General features: G+C 52.1%; 2 protein-coding genes and 1 long non-coding RNA gene across 5 annotated transcripts in view; 1 reads left to right on the top strand and 2 right to left on the bottom strand.

The window, feature by feature from the left end:
- The window catches only part of LOC110133514 (uncharacterized), a 17852-nt gene extending 10874 nt beyond the window's left edge, over positions 1 to 6978 (bottom strand). Inside the window, exons 1-3 of the long non-coding RNA XR_002312784.2 lie at positions 6774 to 6978; positions 811 to 1236; positions 200 to 399 (exon numbers count right to left, since the gene is read on the bottom strand). This is a non-coding gene — a long non-coding RNA (uncharacterized lncRNA). The remainder of the gene's footprint in view (positions 1 to 199; positions 400 to 810; positions 1237 to 6773) is intronic.
- PRRT3 (proline rich transmembrane protein 3) lies at positions 5065 to 12158 on the top strand. Of its 2 annotated transcripts, none has more exons than XM_020887531.2 (4): positions 5065 to 5416; positions 7981 to 9055; positions 9268 to 9423; positions 10024 to 12158. In XM_020887531.2, exons 1-4 carry the CDS (start codon positions 5348 to 5350, stop codon positions 11781 to 11783), a joined length of 3060 nt encoding a protein of 1019 aa, XP_020743190.2. In that variant the 5' UTR covers positions 5065 to 5347; the 3' UTR covers positions 11784 to 12158. The 2 variants fall into 2 exon arrangements, with proteins under 2 accessions (XP_020743190.2, XP_070311661.1); XM_070455560.1 differs by lacking the exon at positions 5065 to 5416 and adding an exon at positions 5423 to 5665.
- A 772-nt stretch (positions 12159 to 12930) lies between these two features.
- On the bottom strand, positions 12931 to 21378 carry CRELD1 (cysteine rich with EGF like domains 1). Of its 2 annotated transcripts, none has more exons than XM_020887530.2 (11): positions 21275 to 21378; positions 20558 to 20750; positions 20237 to 20319; positions 17338 to 17448; positions 16946 to 17037; positions 16111 to 16287; positions 15932 to 16027; positions 14949 to 15032; positions 14676 to 14771; positions 14361 to 14495; positions 12931 to 13596 (listed from the first exon to the last, which is right to left on the bottom strand). In XM_020887530.2, the coding sequence occupies exons 2-11, from the start codon at positions 20729 to 20731 to the stop codon at positions 13382 to 13384; spliced, it is 1263 nt and encodes a 420-aa protein (XP_020743189.2). In that variant the 5' UTR covers positions 20732 to 20750; positions 21275 to 21378; the 3' UTR covers positions 12931 to 13381. The 2 variants fall into 2 exon arrangements, with proteins under 2 accessions (XP_020743189.2, XP_070311681.1); XM_070455580.1 differs by having other exon boundaries at positions 21271 to 21294.
- Positions 21379 to 21521: the final 143 nt, after the last annotated feature.

Here is a 21521-nt window from a genome sequence, read left to right on the forward strand (position 1 = left end):
CTGGTTTTTTCAAGCTGTTAATTTGTTGAAGAAACTACGTATTTGTTATAGAAGTCTGTAAGCCTTTTTGAAAGTATTCTCACCTGGAATGGGAGACCAAATCTTCAGATTGTTTTTCACTTCAAGGAAAGATTATGGGGAATGAATTAGTGACAGATGCATAGACAATTAAGTAAATAAAAACCCAAGCCACACTTACCCCAGGAAAAGCAGAACATCTAGCAAACAAATTATAATCATAGCACACTCCTGATTCAGCTTGGATAATTTGTTTCACAGTTGGACTATTGTAAATGCAGATTGATGATATAAACAAAAGCGGCACAGGAAAATGTGGAAGGCAATATAAAAGCTAAATCTTCATGTTCCTTTGTAGTAGTCAAGAGGTAAAACCTAAAGCTGAAAAAAAAATTAGCAATATAAGTCTGACAATTAGAAAATACATATAAAAACCAAAGAAATAATCAGAACTACCAGAAAGAGTTGAAAAGAATTGGGAGTGAGAGGGAATAAAATAAAGGACAGTTGATTTTTACAGTGTGTACTGGATCATCAGACTTATTAATTAAAAAAAATATATATATATTTAAATAGGGTTCATTTAGCTGGTATCCATGGAGGCTAAAATCTGAGAAAGAGTGAATTAAGATTCCAGGAACCCTTGAGGCTCAATGTGGGAGTGTGACTGTTCCTGCCCTCAGAGCTAAAGACAGTGGCCGAGAACAAAGTCTGCCAGACGGCACCATCTCCCCCAGTCCCACTCCCAAGCTGCCTTTTGTTTCCCTGCTCTTTCCCACCATAGTGACTCACCAAAAGAGAAATGCCAGCCAAGTGTCCTGTCCAAGCAGGAGATTTCACCATGGCTTTGCCTTTTTATTCTCTCTCCCCTTCGCTGGGAGCTTCCAAGGTACTCTGGGGTAGGAGCTCTCAAAAATTCCCAAAGCTGGTGGTTGGCTCTCCTTTCCTCGGAGATCCCAGTTGGAGGCCTGTTTTTAATTTTAGTATATGTGCTGCCGAAGTGAGCACTGGAGGCCTATTTTCAGATTCAAACTCCTAGCACAGTAAGTGCCACCGGGAAAGCCTGGGGTTTTCATCTCTCCTTCTCTCTCTGCGATTCTTCCAGAGGGGCAGGGTAGTGTCATCACTCTTAAGATCACTGGCTCTTATGGTTTGGCTTTTCATTTGCTGTGTGACCTTGGACAAATTACATAACCTCCCTGAGCCTGAGCTTGCTGGCTGTAAAATGGAAAGCATAAAAATATATCAAGTTGTTGGCAGAGAACAGGCTTGTGGACACAGTGGGGGAAGGAGAAGCTGGGACAAATCGAGAAGGTAGCATGGAAACACGTGTATTACCATATATAAAATAGCCAGTGGGAACTCGCTGTCTGAGTCAGGAAGCTCAAACCGGTGCTCTGTGACAACCTAGAGGGGTGGGATGGGGTGGGAGGGAGGTTCAAGAGAGAGGGGACATATGTATGCCTATGACCGATTCATGTTGATAGACAGCAGAAACCAACACAATATTATAAAGCAATTGTTCTCCAATTAAAAGTAAATAATAATAATAATAGTATAGGGTTAGGGGACTTCTCTAGTGGTCCAGGATTAAGAATTCACCTGCCAATGCAGGGGACACAGGTTTGATCCCTGATGCGGCAAGATTCCACATGCTGCGAGGCAACAGGGCCTGTGTGCCAGAACTTCTGAGCCCACGTGCTGCACCTGCCGAAGCTCATGCGCCCTGGAGCCTGTGTTTCGCAACAAGAGAAGGCACTGCCCTGAGAAGCCTGTGCGTCACAACTGGGAGCCCCTGCTCACCGCAACTAGAATGAGACTGTGCAGCAACAAAGACCCAGCACGGCCAGAAATAAACACATATTTTTTTTTTACAAAACCTAACTGGAAAAACAAGGTGGTATTTCAGGGTGGTTGTCAGGACTTAGAAAGAATCATGCATGTAAGGTGTGTAGCACAGCTCCTGGCAGACCAAGAGCTTGATAACAAAGCTATTGACCATACCCCGTATGCTATGCTTGGAATCACCCCCCACCCATCCTTGCTGTCCCAGACGCTCCAGGATGAGGCAAGGAACTTTTTTTACAGCCAGAATACTCCCCACCTATAACTGGCACCCCATGTTCCCCACTTAACTTTCACCTCCACTGCTAGCCAGTCTCCTCTTTCCTTTGGATCAGCTTTCATCATGGGTTCTGGCCAAAGGGATCATAATCTCCTTGCTTTTGTCTAGAATCTCAAAGTCCCTACCAATCCACAGTTTGGAAACACAATGGGATTGGGGCTCCAGAGCCGGGGAGCAGCAGCCTGATGATTCCGAGGGAATTGGGGGTTGGGGCGCTGCCAAGCCAGTGAGACTCTGCAGGGGCATGAATTGGGGTCCAAGCACACAAACCCTGCCCTCCTTGGAGGAAACTGAGGAAAGGAACCAAGCCAGCCCTGAACCTGCTGAGGGAATCTTGACATTTCCAAAGGAGACTCATCAGTCAGTTTTCCCAGAAGGCACTGAATGGAGGGACCTGGATCCCACAGCTTCCGTAACGGGCCCCTAGAACTGCCCTCCCACCAAGACTGCCCACAGGGGAAAAGACAGAGGTCCCTCAAAGGAAATTAGGATGCTGTCAGGAGAGAGATCTTGGACAATGCCAAAAAATGCCAACTATCTGTTATATGTAGAAACAGGATCTAGATAATTTCCCACAAGATCAGAACGACTGACTAGACCGAACAAGATAAGATAAATAACAAATATAGAATCCTCTAATGAGGATCAAAACATTAACTGTGGGGATTTCCCTGGTGGCCCAGTGGTTAAGACTGCACTTCTACTGCAGGGGGTACAGGTTCCATCCCTGGGCGGAGAGCTAAGATCCCACATGCCATGGGATACGTCCAAGAGAAGAAAAAAGAAACCAACTGCACACAATGAGATGGGGAAGACCCAGTCAATATTGAGAATAAAGTGATGTGGCTGCCAGAAACACTACTTCAGCATATTAATAGGTGGGGTCATATTAATAGAGGAGTAGACTCGAGGAAAGGGGAGGTGAACATTCAGTTTTATTCTCTCAGTTCCAAGAGTCACACTTCAAAGAGAATGTTGTTGACCTGGTAAGACAGAAACAGAGGAGAGACATCACCATGGTGAGATCTCAGAACCCTGTCCTTCAAGGAAAGGCTAAGGCAACTGGAAGGGTTTGGCCTGGAAGAAGAAAATCCTAGAGAAATAACAGATGACTTTACAATCCTGAAGAGGTTCCCACAAGAAAAAATAGTAAAGCTGGTCAGATGATATGGTAAAATGGGAAAAGCCTGAACTCTCCCCCAGAGTCAGAAAAGCTAGATTCAGGCTCCGCTGTTTACCAGCTACTAGAGACTGACCACTCTTTACACTACAGCATGTCAGACACAATAAGGGCTGAGGATTGGTTTTCTGTGAGAGCTACAGATAGGAAAGCACTGGCAGAGATACTTCAGCTCAACCCTAGGAAGGATTTTCTTTCTTTTTAAAATGATACTATCATTCTTACCTCTGATTACAAAAGAAATACATGGTTGTATAAAAGACTGGTAAACAGAAAAGCAAAATTAGATAAAAATTATATCAACCACTATCTGCATGAGGGCTCAGTCGCTCAGTCATGTCCTGGTAACCCAGTTGGCACAGTGGTAAAGAATCTGCCTGCCGATGCAGGAGATGCAGGTTCAATTCCTGGGTTGGGAAGATCCTCTGGAGAAGGAAACGGCAACCCACTCCAGTATTCTTGCCTGGGAAATCCCATGGACAGAGGAGCCTGGCGGGCTACAGTCCATGGGGCAAAGGGACACAACTGAGCACACACACACAACATCAATCACTCTCTACCTTCTAATATTTAGGGATAGAATAGGTGATGGACTGATTGATGGGTATTAACAAAAATGGGATCATACAAATAATTATCTGAGAGAAATGAGAGTATCAACATATAATAATGTATATATTAGTATGTAAGGATGCTTATTGCAGTATTGTTTCTAGGGGGAAAAAAGCTGTTAATCACCTGATTACTCATCAGTAGGGGAATACTGGGACTGTCTGACAAACTAACAGAACATCCACACCATGCAAAACTGTACAGCTAATTAAAAGAAAGGACAGAGCTAGTATGTATTGCCTTCAAAATGTTTCCAACATATATCTGCTTAAAACAAAACAAGGTTATGGAATAATATGCATAGTATGATCCCATTTTTGTAGAAATGCATGTGCTTATATATTTTTATATGATGCAAAGAAAACAGTATAATGTTAATGGTGGGTACATCTGCGGGGGGCAGAGCTGGAGAGACCAAGGGTAAGACAGTTCCTGTATTCTTTGAACATTTCTATGTTGCTTGAATTGGGATAATTTCAGCATATATTATAACTCAAATGACTGCGATTTAAATAAATAAACAACAGTCTACTCTCAACATGTCTCCATGCCATTAAAGATCCCACATCATATTTAATGACCACGTGTATTCCTTGTGTGGATCTTCCTTAATGTGCTGAGCCTTATGGTGGCCATTTGATACATCAGGAACTGTCCAAAGAGGGACCTGGAGCATTCTGACAGACCTACCTGAAAATGTGCAGAGACCGTGACCTACCCACGCCTCAAGCAGAAAATTAAGATAGGTACACCAGTGTACGTGCACAAAGATGTCTGTACAGGAATGCTGGCGCCTTGTTATTCTTGCTAACAAATAGCTAGGAACAACCTACATGTCCGACTTCACGAACTAGCTAAGTAAAAATGACAGGCTGATCATATGCTGCAATTCTCCATGCTGAATACAAGAAATGAGATGGAGCTGTAGAAATGTACATGCTAAATATGCCAGGATATATTGGGAAGTGAAGGAGAAGGCGAGTTACAGAACAATATGTACAGTATGATCTCATTTCTATTTAAAATGTGTATGTGGTTGTGCCTTCAAAAAGCTGAAGGGTGTACATCAAGCTGTAGGTGGGATTTACCTGTAGGAGGTCCCTAGTGTGTATGTATCCCTATAAGGACATAGATCTAGAGAGAGAGAGGGAGTGAGCTCCCCGTCCCAGGAGGTATGCAAACAGACACTGACTGCCCCGTTTTCAGGGATGCTGCGGAAGTGATTTCCACATCCCTCCAAGGTTACCTCACTTCTCTACTTAGCCCTGAGAATTTCTCAGAGAGGGGAGCTTAGGACTGGGAGAAGAATCCACCGCCAAGGGGAAAGGGTTAAGCTGGGACGGCACTCCTGTGGGCGGGCTCCCCGATCGGCAGCGCCGGGCTCTGTTAGCCAAGTCTGAGCATCTCGGAGGATGCGGCGTGGAGCGCAGCTTCAGGGACGCGCGCAAGGTGAACGCGGGGGCTGCCAGCTTGGCGCCCAGGTGAGGAGCTGGACTCGGGGGGGCAGTGGAGGGGCTCCGGCAGGGAGCATGGCCTGCAGCCCCCCTCTCAGGTGCTAGCGGCAGGGTCTGCACTAGCGCCAACCCCCACCCAGGACACTGCGGGAAGGCGCGGAGCCAGGGAGAGGAGATGGAGGAAAAGGAGAGGTAACCCGAGATGGACCGGCTCCTGAGGCTGCCCTGCGGCGGCCCGCATCCTACCCCCGGGACGGCCTCTCCCCAGCCCCTGAGGTAGGAGAACACCCTCCCCACTGAAAAAAAAAAAAAAAAACAACAACAAATCTTTTCATCTCTTCAGCAGCTGGAGCCCAGAGCTGGGCAGCCCCCTGCTCATCCGGAGATGACTACATCTCTTGGATCGGGGGTGGTGAGCAGATGGCACATGTTTATCATCGAAGGCCCAACTCTCCTGCCTCCTCCTCTGCAAATCTTCTCGGACCCCCTGGGTAAACTGAGCCAGTGTGGGTTTCACAGCCCCTACTATAGCCATTGGCAGCCTGTGTGACCTTGGCTGAGTTGCTCAACCTCTCTGAACCTTGCTTTTTTTTCCCCTATGAAATGGATATACCCACACCTGCTTGTGTCGGGAGGGGTGGATGAAATCGAGGACATGCAGCTAAGCTTAGCACAGGAGCCTGAGTGGGGACTAGCTCGACAAAGGAGAACTGTTATTAACCAGCGCCCGTGTCCATGGCCTTCCAGTTCTTCCCCCTCAGCTCGATCCCACTCTGGACACTGCAATTGAGCCTTCTCTTTGGGTCCCCAGCATCTAGCCTGGACCAGGAGCAGAGCATGGGCTCGGTGCATGTTTGAGAAGAACTAACAAGGCAGAAACTAAACTCAGTTTGGGGGATGGGTTTAAGGGGTCTTTGATTCCCCCCAAAATTACCCACAAGCTTTGGTGAGCCTGGACATTTCCCTGAGGAGACCACCTGGCATTTTCTTCAGCTTCTCAAGGTGTCTGTGAACCACCAAGAATTAGGAAGCTGGGAGCTTGGAGCACAAGTGGTCCCCAGAGAGGAATCCAACAGGGTCTCTGCCCTTAAACTCACCCAGGCACTGGCTCTCACAGCCGCTGTCCCCCTCTCCTGGCTGTGGGGTCCCTCCCTGCCTCCTGCCTACATTAGGGACTCTCAGGAAGGGGAACTCTAAGGGAATATACTTGGGCTAGGCATATGCAGTGACTGGAGATGAGAAATGAAATACACAGCCCTTGAGAAGCCCCAGGCGGGTGGGGGAGACAGGAGATTACTATACTATGTGACCGGTGTGACGGGAAGGGGTGGAGGTGTCGGGGAAAGAAATACTCAAGCTGAAACAAGCCACTGTCATATCCTACCTGGATTTCTGCACTGGCGTCTCTCCCCCTTTTAAAACACTTCTCAGATCTCCATTGTAACTTCTATGCTTGTCATCTCCCTTGGCTTCCTAGGTGGGACACTGAGAATAAAATCCAGGTGCCTTTCTGTGGCTTTTGAGAAAGCCCTGCTTCCCTGATTTCATCTCTCTCTGCTCCTTTCTCCTGCAAAGGGCCTTTGCACTTTCTGTTTCCTCCAGCAAATGCTTTTTCTGGACATCATCTAATGGATGACTCCTCCTTCCTGTTCTGTATTTAGCTCAAATGTCACCTGAGTGGCCTTTCTTGCGCTCCTGTGTAAAGCCGTCCCCCAGTCTTCTATTCCTTACCCCTGTTTTATGTTCTCCACAGCCCACCTTATTTAAAAGTATTCATTGTCTGTCTTTCACTCAGAACACCAGCTCCGTGAGGGCAGGGATCTTGCCAGTCTTGTTCACTGCTTTATCCCCCAGGCTTGGCACACAGTATGTGCTCCAATTATTTGTTGACATGGTTAGAGGGTTGGTGAGAAAGAAAGCTTTCTGGACAAAAGGAAAAGTCAGAGGGCCCTAATGCTTACTCAGCTCCATTTATGGGCCTGGCCCATCGTGTGTTTTGTCATGACTTATAAGAGGCCCTTGGAGTTAGGTACTATTATTATACCCACTTTACGGATGGGAAAACCATGATGCAGAGGGGAAAAGTCACCCAGAAACTGGTGAAGCTGGGATTCAAACCTAGGTCCCTTCTCAAAGGCAGGGGCGTATTCCTCTCCCTCTCCACTTCTGTAATTTTTGAGCTGGGCCTTCAAGAATAGGATTTAAAATATATATATATTCATATGTAAAGGATTTCAGCAAGTGAAGGAGAAGGGAGACGGCATTCCAGCCTGAGGGAAGAGCAGTATCGAAGCGTGGAGTGTCAGGCAGTTCTGTGGGTCCTGAGGGATGGGTGAGCAGCCTGGTGTGGCCTTGGAGGGCCAGGAGAGGACCTTATATTCTCTCCTGAGGGCGATGGGGAACCATCGAAGGTTCTGCAGTTCGGCAAGTGGCATGACCAGAGAGGTAGTGTCAAAAGGACTCCTGGTAGCATGCAGAGGCTGAACAGGAGGGAACGGGCAGAGGAGGGAGCTGCTTCTTTCCCACCAGCCCCCTTGGGGTAGCCGTGGGAGACCCCACCCTCAAGCGCCATCCCTCTCTCCTTTCTTCAGGCTCATCCGCTAAGGACCGGAAGCAGAGGGCTCGAGGCCCAGACATCAGCGTGGAGCATGGCCCCCAGCCCCTGGGGCTGCATGGATGGCCTCCTGCTGCTGTTGCCCCTGCTGTCCCTGGGGACCAGCCCTGCCCTGGGCCGGGGCCTCCCCAGACCCCTTGAGGACTCAGAACCACACTTGACCCTTGGAGCCCATGACAAGGGCCCTCTTGACATGGAGCGTCGGGCCTTCAACTTCTTCGGGGAGAAGCCCCGAGACGAGAGCCCCTGGAACACCAGTGTCGACCAGGTCCCTGCCGAGGAGATGCCAGAGAGGCCGGAAGACCCCCTTGGCCCAGCCCTGCATGGACCTAAAGCAGCCCACGGGGCTCAGAGGGAAGGGCTCCCGGTGACCGACGACCTCCAGGTGGCTCGAGGGCCAATTTCTCAGGGCTGGACAGGACCTCCTGACTCACAGGAGCCTATGGAGCAGGAAGCACCAATCCCCTATCCACTGGGGCCCCCCCACCTCCCTTTCTTTCCCACGACTCCCAGACTCCAACTCCAGCTAGCCACAGTTCCTCCCACGTCGGGGGAACCTGGAGGCCAAGTGGGACAGCTACCACCTAGAGATGACGGTCTGTCAGCCAAAGGCAAGACCAGGGTCTCAGAGACGTTTCCCTGGGACCACAAGGGCCCTTCCCCAACTCTTGCGCCCCACCCGGATACTGTGGCGAGGCCAGGGCTGGAAGAACAGGGTGGGGGTGAAGAGGACTTCCAGGAGGCAGCTCAAGGCCCCCTCTCCACCCAACAGGGTCCAGCAGCCCCTGATACTGGCTCAGTATCACCAGCTGAGGGGGCATCCTCTCAGGAGCCTGAGTCCCAGCCAGACCTGGCACTGGCCAGAAGCCTTCCTCCTGCTGAGGAGCAGTCCATGGAGCTGCCCAAGATGGCTGGAGGTGGGGAGGCCTGGGAAGTCAGTTTTTCAAGTCCCTCCCCCAAACAGGCTCACCTCCCTGATGTCAGGGGCTCACCAGGACCTCAGCCATCTGATCCTCCAGTCTCAGAGACTTCTGATGGGCAGCCCAAGCCAGGTGGGTATCAAAGTGAGGGTGCTGATCAAGGCTGGGAGGGGCAGTGTTCCAGGGCAACTGGATGTCCCCGTTTCTGTGTGACCTCTGGTCCCTCTGGGTCCCATTTACCTCATTCTGGCCAAGGAGGGTGATCATGCCTCTCTCCTGGAGGATTAGATTTGGGGAAACGCTGGAGGGTCAGGCAAAGCGATGACTGCTTTTTTCAATTTCAGAGTTGGCAGCAGTGAATGGAGCAGATCCCATCTCCCCTCAGCGGGTGAGAGGTGCAGTGGAGGCCCCAGGTACCCCCAAGTCCCTCATCCCTGGCCCCCTGGACCTTGGCCCAACTGCAAACCGAACAGAAAGCCCTGTGGGATCCCTGAAGCCAGGTGAGGGCATGGCTGGGGGGTTGGCGAGAGCGGGTACTCTGGAATAAAAGAACCTGTGTGACGCATATAGGGGAGGGGTGGGGAATGAGTGGGGATGAATACCTCCTTAAAGGAACTGACCAACAGCTTCAAACAACTTAGGATAATAAACTTCTACTCACTGGGTACTCCGGGAGAAGTCATTTGCATTCTGGGGACTAGCAAAGTCTTAAATTAAATTAACATGGGTTTATTTAGTGCAAGAGATTCTCCAACTCCCATAATTCACTGGAGGAGCTTTGAAAAAATTCCAAAACCCAGGCCCCAACGAGAGGAATTCTGATTGAGTTGATCTCCAGGTGATTCTAATATGCAGCCCCTATTGAGAACTGCTGTTATGTCAATAAAAATGACAGGACACATCCATTTAACCCTTAGTGGGTATTGGGGGCGATGCTAAATGTTTAATCCTCATCGCAACCCAAGGTGGGGGGTGCTGTTAACTATCCCCATTTTACAGATGTGCTTGGCAAAGTTATAGAACTTGTTCACCACACCAGAGCATGATGGGGAATCAAAAGCACTTTTCAAAGGGCCACTTTAATATTGTTATTATTGCAGATGAAGCCGAGGAGTGGCCGGGGCGCCCCCAAAGCCATCCCCCAGCACCCCCTGTCCAGGCCCCCTCGACGTCTCGCCGGGGCCTCATTCGGGTCACCACGCAGCGCGCCCTGGGCCAGCCACCCCCTCCGGAGCCCTCAGCCAGCTCCACGGCATCAGTCCCTGCCTCCAGCCCCCCAGCTAACGCCACGGCACCCCCTCTGCGCTGGGGTCCCCTGCGACGGGTGCTGAGCCTTTCCTGGGAGCTGCACGTTTACGGGGTGGGGGTGCTCTTCCTGCTGCCCGCGTTGTTGGCACTGGCGTCGCTGGCAGCCGCCCCTGCTGGGCCCCGGCTGGCGCTGGTAGCGGCGGTGCTGGTACTGGTAGCGGCGGGGCTTCGGTCCGCCTACATGCTCACCGACCCGTATGGCTCGCAGGCACGGCTGGGTTTGCGCGCCGGCCTGGTGCTCTACAATCTGCCCTTCCCCTTGCTACTCACCGCGCTGGCGGCCCTGACCTTGCTGGGTCTGGGCGTGGGCCTGCCACAGCAGCTGCAGAACCCGCTCCTCCTGGGAGCGCTGGCGTTGGCGCACGGCTTGGGGCTGCTCGCCACAGACCTGCTGTCGGCGAGGCCTGCGCTCAACCTCCTGGCCCAGGGTTTATCGTGCGCCTGGGGCGCGGCCGTGGCTCTGGGCACTCTCTGTCTGTGCCGTCGCCGCCTGTTGGACGGGCCGAGGGGCTGGGATGCCAGCCCGGGCCCCAGGCTGCTGGCCGTGGCCGGCGCGCTGGGGCTGCTGGCCAGCGGCTTGCAGCTGGCGGCGGCGCTCTGGTTGTACCCGGGCCCGGGCCGGGTGGGCCGCTTCTCGTGGGCTTGGTGGGGCGTCCACTTCTGGCTGCGCCTACTGGAGCTGACATGGGCACTCACCCTGGCGCTGGCCGCTCTGGCCTCCGCGCGGCCCAGGCCGCCCACAGAGCACGCTTGCTGGGCTAAGCTGCTGCGCCTGGCGTGCCCCACGCCCTCTAGCAAGAGCGAGGTGCCGGAGCGGCCCAACAACTGCTACGCGGGGCCCAGTGGCGTCAGCGCAGGTACCCTGGACATCAGCAAGAGCCTCATCCGCAATCCGGCGGAGGGTGGGCCTCCAGCCACGCCCAGCTCCGGCGCCTGGGGTTCGGCTGCGTCACTGAGCCGCGGTCCCCAGGGTGGCCCCGGACTGTCCCGCAGCAGCGTGGGGCCGGCGCCATCGATAAGCGAGCTGGACCTGCGGCCGCCATCACCCATCAACCTGAGCCGCAGCATCGATGCCGCGCTCTTCCGGGAGCACTTGGTGCAAGACAGCGTCTTCCGACGCTGCGGCCTCCGCTGCCTGGCCTCCCCGCCGCCCGGGGGCGCGCTGCGGTCGCGCCGGGGCAGCCACCCCGACGCGGAGCTCGACGGCTTGGGTTCTTCGCTCCTCCGAGGTCGAAGCCGGTCGCTCAGCGACGTGCGCATGCGCGGCCCGGTCCCGCCACACGTGGTGGACGAAGTTGACGCGGCGGCTTCCGGCAGCTCCGTGGACAGCTTCTCCCGGGGCTCGCTCAAGATCAGCTGGAACCCGTGGCGTCACGGGCTGTCGTCGGTGGATAGTCTGCCTCTGGATGAGCTGCCCAGCACAGTGCAGCTACTGTCTACCCCAGCTCCTGCCCTGGCTCCTGCGCGGTCTGGGGAGCCCCAGAATGGGGTCCAGCCTCGCTGCAAGACGGGAGACTCGCGCAGCGCCTCCAGTGACACCATCGAGCTTTGAGGGGTCCAGAAACTCAGGACCAGGGCCCCTCCCTCGGAGCCCTAGCGCAAACCTTCTGGGACTTTGAGCATTTGAAAGACATTCCAGGAGTATTCCTGGGCCTCCAACTGAATGCATCCTCCGAAGACAGCCAGACATGAACCCACCCCCAGCCCAGGATTTTTGTTTTTTAAAATATCTCTATTTTTTTCAGCGGGTATTTTGCACAGAGGCCGAGACTTATACGGAATACAGGGTGGACATGCACGGATTTGAGGATGGGGAACAGGGTACAGGTGCCCGAAAACATCCCCTCCAGATTCCCCAGGGTGAAGATGAGTCTTGCTTGTCCAGACTGTCCCCTTTGTGCCAAAGAAATAAACCCTTAGGACTTGGCTCATGCCTCCTTCTGCCCTTGCCAGGATCCTGTTTAGAGGAGATGGCCCCCTTCACCCACCCACCTAATGATTCCAAGTCCTGTGTGTAATGTGGAAGGGAGGAATTCCAAAGGAAAGGGCACTCAACTCTCCGAGGCTTTTTTTTTTTTTTTGGTCTGCACCGGGTCTTCCTTGCTGTGTGTGGGTTTTCTCTAGTCCTGGCCAGTGGCCAAGGAGGGCTACTTTGGTTGCAGAGCATGGGCTCAAGGTCATGGGGGCTTCAGTAGTTGTGGTGAATGGGCTTAGTTGCCCGTTAGCACAGGGAATCTTCCCGGACCAGGGATCGAGCCCATGTCCCCTGCATTGGCAGGCAGATTCTTAACCACTGGAACACCAAGGAAGTCCCCTTGGAGGCTTTAGAAATAATGGCTGCCAATATTTCATGGAATATCTATCTGCTGTACACTTTTCAGCTCTTTATATCCATCACCTTAATTCTCACATTAAGCCTGAATGGGAAGCATTATCATGCCCATTTTATAGAAGAGTCATTTGTCAGGGTCCTTTGGCAAATGATAGGTAGTACTGAACCGAGAAAGTTCCATTCCTTTGGTTCCGCCATCCCCCTTCCTCTTTAACATACTTCAGGGCCAAGACTCTCCTTTGCCTTCTACTCCTCCCATCAAGAAAGCCCTCAGTTTCCCAGGGTTTTAGGAAACTTCCCCAAGGGTGGAGGGCTCTCAGTAGCTTAAGCCAACCCATGGCAGGTGGGAACAGGTAGGAAGACAAGCTTCTCCATTTTCTAAGACCTTTCTTTATTTCCTGAGATGAATAAATAAATCAGTGGCTGAGGGGCAGGGGGGTGAGTACAGAACAGGAGCTGGCAGCATGCAGCTGGCAGGAGGGGGCTGTGAAGGGCCCACCCCTGCAGGGACACCTTCCCCCAACCCCACCCTGGGCAAGGGCCAAAGCTCACCAGCAGCCACAACGAGGAGACACTGTTTAAAAAAAATTCACACACTGTGAAGCCGGCCCACTGCCCCAAGGTCAAGATCTCAAGGCACCTGCCCTTGGGGCTACTTGTTCACCCCAGGGGCCTAGTGTCTGGGCTGCTCTATAAAGTGGGGAGGGGGTGCTTACCCCACTCTCAGAAATAAAGCAAGTGCCTCAAGTGTCCAGATGGGAGAGTCCCGACCTCGGGGGCAGCCTGGGTGGGAGGAGATGATGCAGGTGTGGCAGCGATTATCTGCCCTTGATGAAGCCCTCCAGCACACGGTCACTGCGCTCTGACAACCAATAGCCAGTCATGGCTGCCACAGCTCCAATGAAGATGGCGGTAAAGACCAAGTCGCCCTTGGCGGCCAGTGTGGCCAGAGCGCAGATGATGACACCAAAGAACATCTGCTGCAGCACCACCAGCTCGTCCTCCGTCATCTCCGAGAAGAAGCCTGCTGACTCTGAGCAAGAGAAGCGCCCGTCACTCATTTCCTCTTTCTGGAGCCTCCTACATGCCTGATCATCGCTGCCACATACATGCCCGCTGGGCATGCCAGCACACGGCGTCATTCACTGCTGAGAACAACTCCCAGATGGGCTATTATCTATGTTTCACTAAATGGAAAACTGAGGTGCAGAGAGGTCTGCCCAAGGCCATGTGAGACAGTCATGTCAGAGCATGTGTACAAGCCCGGCTCCAGAGTCAGAGCACCTGGATTTGACACCCAGCTCTGCCACCTGCTTACCTTGGGGCCCTGGGTGAGCTGTTTCATCTCTGTGTCCCCTGTTTCCACTACACAGAGTGGGGATGAGAATAAGACCTATCACATGGGGTTTGTTTTAGGGGTGAAATCAGTCAATATGTACAACATGCCTGGAACAGCATGTGACATGTAGTTCGAGACCATGGAAGTGGTCACTATCACCATCACTCTGATTGTCCTTCGTCTCATCACACCCACAGCTTACAACAGCCTTCAGCAGCTGGGCAAGGACAGATGGGGAAAGAGGCTTGGGGAAGCAGAATGATTTGATGCCAAGTCAGATTTCCTTTCTACCCTGGGAAGGGTGAGGCCACCAAAGGCCAGCCTGGGAGGTGGGGTTCTTGTGCCAGGGCAGCCTCGTGAAGGGGTGGGGAAGGGAAGGTCTGCAGCTGCCCAGGTGAGGGGCTTGCCGGCCCTCCTCCTGTATGGGAAACTCCCCTCCCCAGGCTCCTGGGGCTCACCTGGGATCTGCTCCTTCACACAGATGCCTTCCATTTGTTTGTAGCCGTCGGCACAGACGCAGCGGTAACTGCCCTCGGCATTCTCACATTGCTGGTTCTCTCCCGGGCACACCGCCGTCTCGCACTCGTCCACATCTTGAAGGGGGGCAAGGAGGGCTCAGAGCCCTGACCGCCAGGGTCCCATCTCACTCACATCCTGACACCCCGCTGCCCTGGCCCAGGCAACATTCCGCCCTTCCTTCCCACACCCCGTCCACAGTCCAGCCCCTGTCGATTCGTGGTGGGCAAGGCGCTCGTGGGTGGCAGGACACTCACCGAGACACTTGGAGCCCACCTGCTGGTAGCCAGGGCTACACTTCTTACAGCGGCCGGGTCCCGCCCCCATGCAGCCCAGGCAGGCCTTGGCACAGTCTGGAGGGAGAGACATGAGGGCGAGCTGCCCGTGGGCCTGGGGGAGCGCTGCTCCAGAAGGGACCTAGGGTGGAGGGGTTGGGGCGCCTGGGAAGGCAGCGGTTTGTGGGCAAAGGCGTCAGGCAGCCCCGCCCACCCCCCCACAGCTGTCCCCAGAAGACAGGGGCAGACACTCACCCCGGCACTCGTAGGAGCCCTCCGTGTTCACACAGAACTGGTCGGCCCCGCAGCTGGCTCGCTCCGTGCCGCATTCGTCAATGTCTGCCAAGAGGCCGGCAGGGTGGGGACTTCAACCCCATTTCACCCACAGGGGAGCTGAGGCCAGGGTGGGGGGAAAGGACCTGCCCGGGCTCAAAGAGTGTGGCTGAGACAGCAGGCTGTCCGCCACCACAGACACAGGGGTGCAGCTGGACTCGGGCTGGCCAACTGGAGACTACTGGTTTTCAACTTAGTGGCTAACTGTGGCTGTGGGACCGAGTTTTTTGCTAGCGGGATGCAGACAAAAGTGACATGCTGCACTGTTCACTTGGCCATAAAACAATGGACTTAGATGCTCTGTGCCCTTTGTTCTCTACCTCACCTCTTCAGTGCCAGGTGGTGAGACAAAGAGGTGCCCATGATCCAGCCTCAGAGGAGGACTGCACAGGAAAACAGAAGGAATCCAGGTCCTAATGACCGTGATAAGCGGTCTGCTAGCCTGGACCACTGGCTTCAAGACTGATATGAGATCAAAATAAACCTCTATATTCACTAAGCCACAGTCTTTGGGGATCTTTCTGTTACAGCAGCTTAACCTTTACCCTCGTCTATCTAAATGATGAGACAGGGACCAAACTAAGTCTCGAACACAGGTTTCCCAACCCCAAGTTCCGTATCCTCATTCCCCTGGCTAACCCTTCTCCAATCTTCAAGACCAGACCCAAGCTGACACCTCCTCCAAGAGGCCTTTCCTGATTCCCCACCACCACCAAACTGGATGAGACACATTTCCCGCTGTACAACAGTTGGTCTCTACTGAAAGTGCCTGGTTACTTTCCCGCTTTTCCACCCAGGTTGATATTTCTCTAAGAAGATGGAGACTGGATTGGTCGAGCCTAGAGATATGTGTGTTGATGGGGCACCAAGCCCTTGCCTGCCCTCCCAGACAGGGTGCCACTCACCTACACACTTGAGGTGATGCAGGGCCCAGCCCTTCTTGCACTGCAAACAGTGTGACTCCTCGGGTCCTGAGCAGCGGGCACAGGGGCCAAAACAAGCTGGCGCAATGGGGGAAGTATGAGGGTGGGCACACAGGCATCCCACTCACCCATGCCCGGCCCTGCGCCTCTGGGCTACCTACCCGAACATACCAGATGGCTGGCGTTGCGCTCCGCCTCAAAGTAGCCGAGGCCGCACTGGCCACAGGCCTCACCCCCGTAGCCAGCTTGGCAGTCACAGTGTCCGCTGCCCCCTCGAGTCCCTTCCCCTTCACAATGGCCGTAGCCACCGCAGGGCCGCTCCGCACCCCCAGGACAGGCTGTGGGCAGACACCGAACCAGGTGGGATCATAAATACAACATCTTATGTACAGAGTATTTTCCCCCATGTCAGTAAACGTTTTTGGAGAGGAAACCATTTTAACAATGCCATAATATTCTGTCATAAAACTTTATGAAATTTACTTAACCACTCCATTGTGGAATGGTTAGGTTAATCACAAATCTTTTCTTTTAGGAAGACTGCATTGCTCATCTTTGTTGCTAACTCTTTATATGTGCAGCTGCAAGAGAGATTTTTCTAAAAGGGGCTGGTAGTAAGTTCAGCTCCTGTCTCAGGACTGTGTGGAAAAAAAACTGGTGACAGCAGGGCCTTCAAGGCCTGTCCCTAAGAAGGTCATACCTTAATCCCTCAGTCCAGGCATGGGAAATGTGGGGCTGGGGCTGAGAGGATTTCTCAAATACATGACAGAAACCATGGTCCCATCTGACTCTGTCTAGCCCCGTATCTCTTTTCAGAGTCATTCCCCATTGATTTGCTCATCTCACCAACCAGCTCTGTGAGGCAGGTGAGAAGAGAGGTCCAGAGAAGTGATCTGAGGAGCCTGAGCTCACAGAGCCAGCCAGGGGCAGGGCCACGACTGGCCCCTGGCCCCAGCAGTTCCCTTCCAGCCCCCAAGAGGACCTGGAAAAACTCACGAAGGCAGGAGGGCCCGAAGGTGCCTGAGGGGCAGCAGAGCTTCAGGGAATCTGAGCAGAGCCACTGGAAGAGGTCGGGGGCTTCCTGCTGCCTGAGGTGGGGGGACAGTGCGGGGCTGAGACAGGGTCAGGTGCTGCCCACCCCACCCCCCACCCTCCCACAGCATCTGTGATACAGCCATTTTGGGCACAGGACCCAGAAGACCGCCCTCTTCTTGTCTGGCAGAGTTGTAGACTGCAGCTCAGAGAGGGAGCTTGGGTTCCCCAGGAGTCCTTGGCACGTGTGGGTTTGGAGGAAGGAGCCAAAGGAGGACATAGCCCCGAGCTCACCACCCCCTGCTTTACCAGCCGGCCTGGCCTGAGCCCCTCCCAGGAAGGCCCCCATCACTCACTTGTGAAACCACCAGCTCTCCACCAGCTCCTCACTCAGCTCCAGCAGGCGGTGGCACTCGAAGTCCGACTTGCTACACACGCCCTCAAGCACCTCTACCAGGCGGGTCTCACTGACGGGACAGGGGGAGATGGTAGGAACACTCTCCAGCCCACTGACTACCCTCCTTATAATCCCTTCCCCCACCTGGTGCCACAGTGTCAAAGGCCACAGGCCAAGAGGTACTAGTTTTGGGAGTCAGACAGATCTGGGTTCCAATCTAGTGGTGTGACCTCGGGCAGGTCATTTAACCTCTCCTGAGCATGTTTTCTCATCTGTAAAATGGGGACAATGGCTCCCCTGCAGGTTTGCTGGAAAACAGCTCAGTCCCTGCATCTGCACAACAGAACATGATAGCCTTGCTTGGTAGATGTGGTTAAAAACATATCATGTAACAAGTGCTGGCAAGGATGTAGAGAAACTGGAACCCTCCTATATAGCAGGTGGGAATGAAAAATGGTGCAGCCACTGTGGAAACCATTCGGGAGTTTCTCCATAAGTTAAACATGGAATCACCATATGACTCAGTAATTCCACTCCTGGATACTTTGCCAAAAGAATGCAAAACAGGTGTTCAAACAAAAACTTGTACACAACCATTCACAGCAATACTACACACAGTAGTCAAAAAGTAGAAACAACCCAAATGTCCATCAACTGATAAATGGATAAACAAATATGGTCTATTAACACAACAGAATATAACTAAGCCTTAAAAAGTAATAAAGTACTGATATTTGCTACAAAGTGGATGAACCCTGAAAACATTATGCTGAGTGCAAGAAGCCGGACATAAAAGGCCATATTGTATGATTCCAACAGAATCAGCAAATCCACAGAGACATATAGCAGATCAGTGGTTTCCAGCAGCTGGGGGAAGAGAGAATGATGCTCCATGGAGATGGAGTTTCTTTTCTGGGGGATGAAATTGTTTGGGAACTAGATGATGGTAATAGTTGCAAAACACTGAATATACTAAATGTATATTCTAAATATTTAATATACATTGGTATATCTAATGGTAAATTTATCTAATGGTAAATTTTATGTTATTGCATTCTACAATAATAAAAACAAATGTTTAATGTATATACAATACAAAAAATGCATTACATTATGCTTAAAGGGTCTGGCACAGTGCCTGGCATATAGGAGGTGGTGACTTAAAATAAAACCAAAAAACAGGAACCGTTATAGAGCTAGAGTTGCCCTTATGGTTACCGTGGTCAACACCTTCATTCCCAAATGAGGAAACTGAGGCCCACTGAGGGAAAGGAAAATGACCAATGTTACATAGTAACAAAACTTTTCTTTCTAGCGGTTTAATCACAGTTTAATCTTTACCACAATCATATAAAACTGGATTGACTTTAATACTCCCAATTTACGGATAAGGATGAGGATCAAAGGTGAAGTGATCTATCTTCCCGTAGGTACAAAGGATCACAACTGACAACATGGCCTAATTTCAAGCATGGCATTCCAATCCCTAATTAGACTTTGAAAAGCTAAAGGGTCTAGGACTAGGGCCTCTCCTCTGAATATAATCTCATCTTGGGAGGGGGGATCGGGATGGGGAACACATGTAAATCCATGGCTGATTCATGTCAATGTATGGCAAAAACCACTACAATATTGTAAAGTAATTAGCCTTCAACTAATAAAAATAAATGGGGAGAAAGAAAAAAAAATCTCATCTTGTTCCCTGGCTTTATAAACTGACTATATGTTGATGACTGTCAAATTCATGTTTCCAGCCCTATTTCTCCCCTGAACTCCTGACTCCTACATCTAACTCTACTTGACTATTTAATGGACGCTGCAGCCCAACATGTCCAATGAGAACACCTGATTCCATGCCTCCCCTAGACCCATTTATCTCATCTCAGAAAACAGTCCCACTATTCACCCAGTTGCTCAGGCCCCAAATGGAGTGAGCACCTTTTATTCCTTTCCTCTCACACCTCATAATGATTCCATCATCATGTCCTATCCTATCTGCAAAATAAACCCAGAAACTGACCCTTTTTTACCATATCCACCACTGCCAACAGGCCTAGTCTATGACCTAGCCTCCCAACTGGTCTTCCTGCTCCTCCACCACCCCCCCCCACCCCCCATAATCTGTCCCTATGAGAGACCTTTTGTAGGTATAAATAAAACTGTTATCACTTCCCGGCTCCAAACCTTCCGATGACTTCCTGATATACTCAGAATAAAATCTAAATGTCTGTCTGTGACTTTCCGGGCCCTCTGCCTTCATCTTCTGCCATTCTCCCTTCAGTTCACTCCAAATCCAACCGCTTCTCAAATACATCAAGCTCAGTCCCACTCTGTCCAAACCCTTTCCTGAACTGGTGCAGTCTACTTCTGCACCTCAGGTCTCTGTTCAAATGTCATACGCTGAATGCCATGTCTCCCACCAATCTGCAATCCATCCTGCTTCACCTGATATGACTTTATTAATTTATTTGGGCTTCCCTAGTAGCTCAGTGGTAAAGAATCCGCTTGCTAATACAGGAGATGTGGATTTGATTCCTGGGTCGGGAAGATCCCCTGGAGAAGAAAGGCAACCCGCTCCAGTATTCTTGCCTGGGAAATCCCATGGGTAAAGCAGCCTGGAGGGCTTCAGTCCACGGGGTTGCAAAAGGGTCAGAAGTGACTTAGTGATTAAACAATAACAACTTATCTATTCACTGTCTCCTCTACTAGAATGTAAACTCCTTGAAGGTGGGATTCTGATTGGCTTGTTTAGTGCTGTCCTGTATTCAGAGACATTGACCACGAGTCTCTAGGCCTCCACCAGCATAGCAGACTGGGATGTTAGGTATACAAACTCACCCCTCCAGCCTCTTTCTTACCTGTCTTTGTATTTGGACAACTTCTCTTCCTCCCAAGCAGTGTTTCCACCTCCAAAGTTGTCCCGGATGGTTCTCTCCAGGCCCTGGAAATGGAGAAAATTAGTAATATTAATAGCTAAGTACACTGCCTGGCACATTCCAGCACTTGTGTTTCACAAACCAGGAAACTGAGGCAGAGAGGCAACCTGCCCAAGTCTATTCAAACAGCAAGTAACCAAGCTGGGACATGAGTCCATACAGACTTGTATCCCAGAGCTCCAAACTCTCAACCCCTGTGTTACAGTAGCTGGCCCCCTCCTCTTACATTGCTGATGCACCCACCTTGTTGAAGCTGTCAACCAGTCCCCGGCAGGTGTGACACGGATGGGGCTCAGTGTGGGGAGAAGATTGGGGAGGCACAGAAATTTGGACCCAGACCAGACCTGGGAAGCCAAGGAAGAGGCTCAGACCACAGAGCAGAGCTGGGGCTATGCCCCTTGAGGATCTTGGGGCCATCTTTTCCCAGGCTGGGGACCTGTAGACAGAGGATATGGGGAGGGTTCACTAGGGAAGCCAAGTGGGAAGGAAAAGGGTGGGTTCTGCGGTGCTGCGGGTCTGGGGGCCCAGATCTGTGTTATAAGAAAAGAAGGCTAGCCTGGGTTAAGTCCGAGGGAGGGGAGACAGTTAGGTAAAGGAAGCTATTCTAAAATTCCAGGACGGTAATAAGTTTATCCTCGCCACTGCGGGGGGAGATGGCCAGGATCCTCGGCAAGGAGGTAGGAGTCAGCCCATCGTTTTAGGGTCGGAATACGGTTCTAAAAGGCTGAATCAGCGGAATTGGAGAACTGGTCAGATTCCTAAATACTGCGGGAGAAGACTCCGGATGAACGGTCTTGGGGGGAGGAGTCCGGAAACCCGGTGTGGGGGAGGGTGGAGGAGCCCGGATCCGGATATGAAGAGGTCAGGTCCAGGGCCTTCAGACGGCAAAGGCGTGGCCCACTAGCGGGCAAGGAAGGATCCAGATCCACATAGGCCGCGGAGGAGAAAGAGACGACCCACCCAGCCCGCGGCCGCCAGCAGCTCAGTCTTCCCAACGCAGCGGCTGCGTAAGACGTGCACCCGCCGCCTACTCCGCAGCCGGGAGGGGCGGAACCCACGCCACAGCCAATGACAGTGGGCCATGTGCTATTGCGTCACCCCATGCCAGCCAACCAGAGACGTCTCCGGACTGCACCTGTCCGGGAGTTAAAGGGGCGCGGGGATACCGGATGCTGGTAGTTTGGTGGACAGTCACTGAGGAGACACA

This window comes from Odocoileus virginianus, chromosome 26, assembly GCF_023699985.2.
Source record: "Odocoileus virginianus isolate 20LAN1187 ecotype Illinois chromosome 26, Ovbor_1.2, whole genome shotgun sequence".
NCBI classification, from domain to species: Eukaryota; Metazoa; Chordata; class Mammalia; order Artiodactyla; family Cervidae; genus Odocoileus; species Odocoileus virginianus.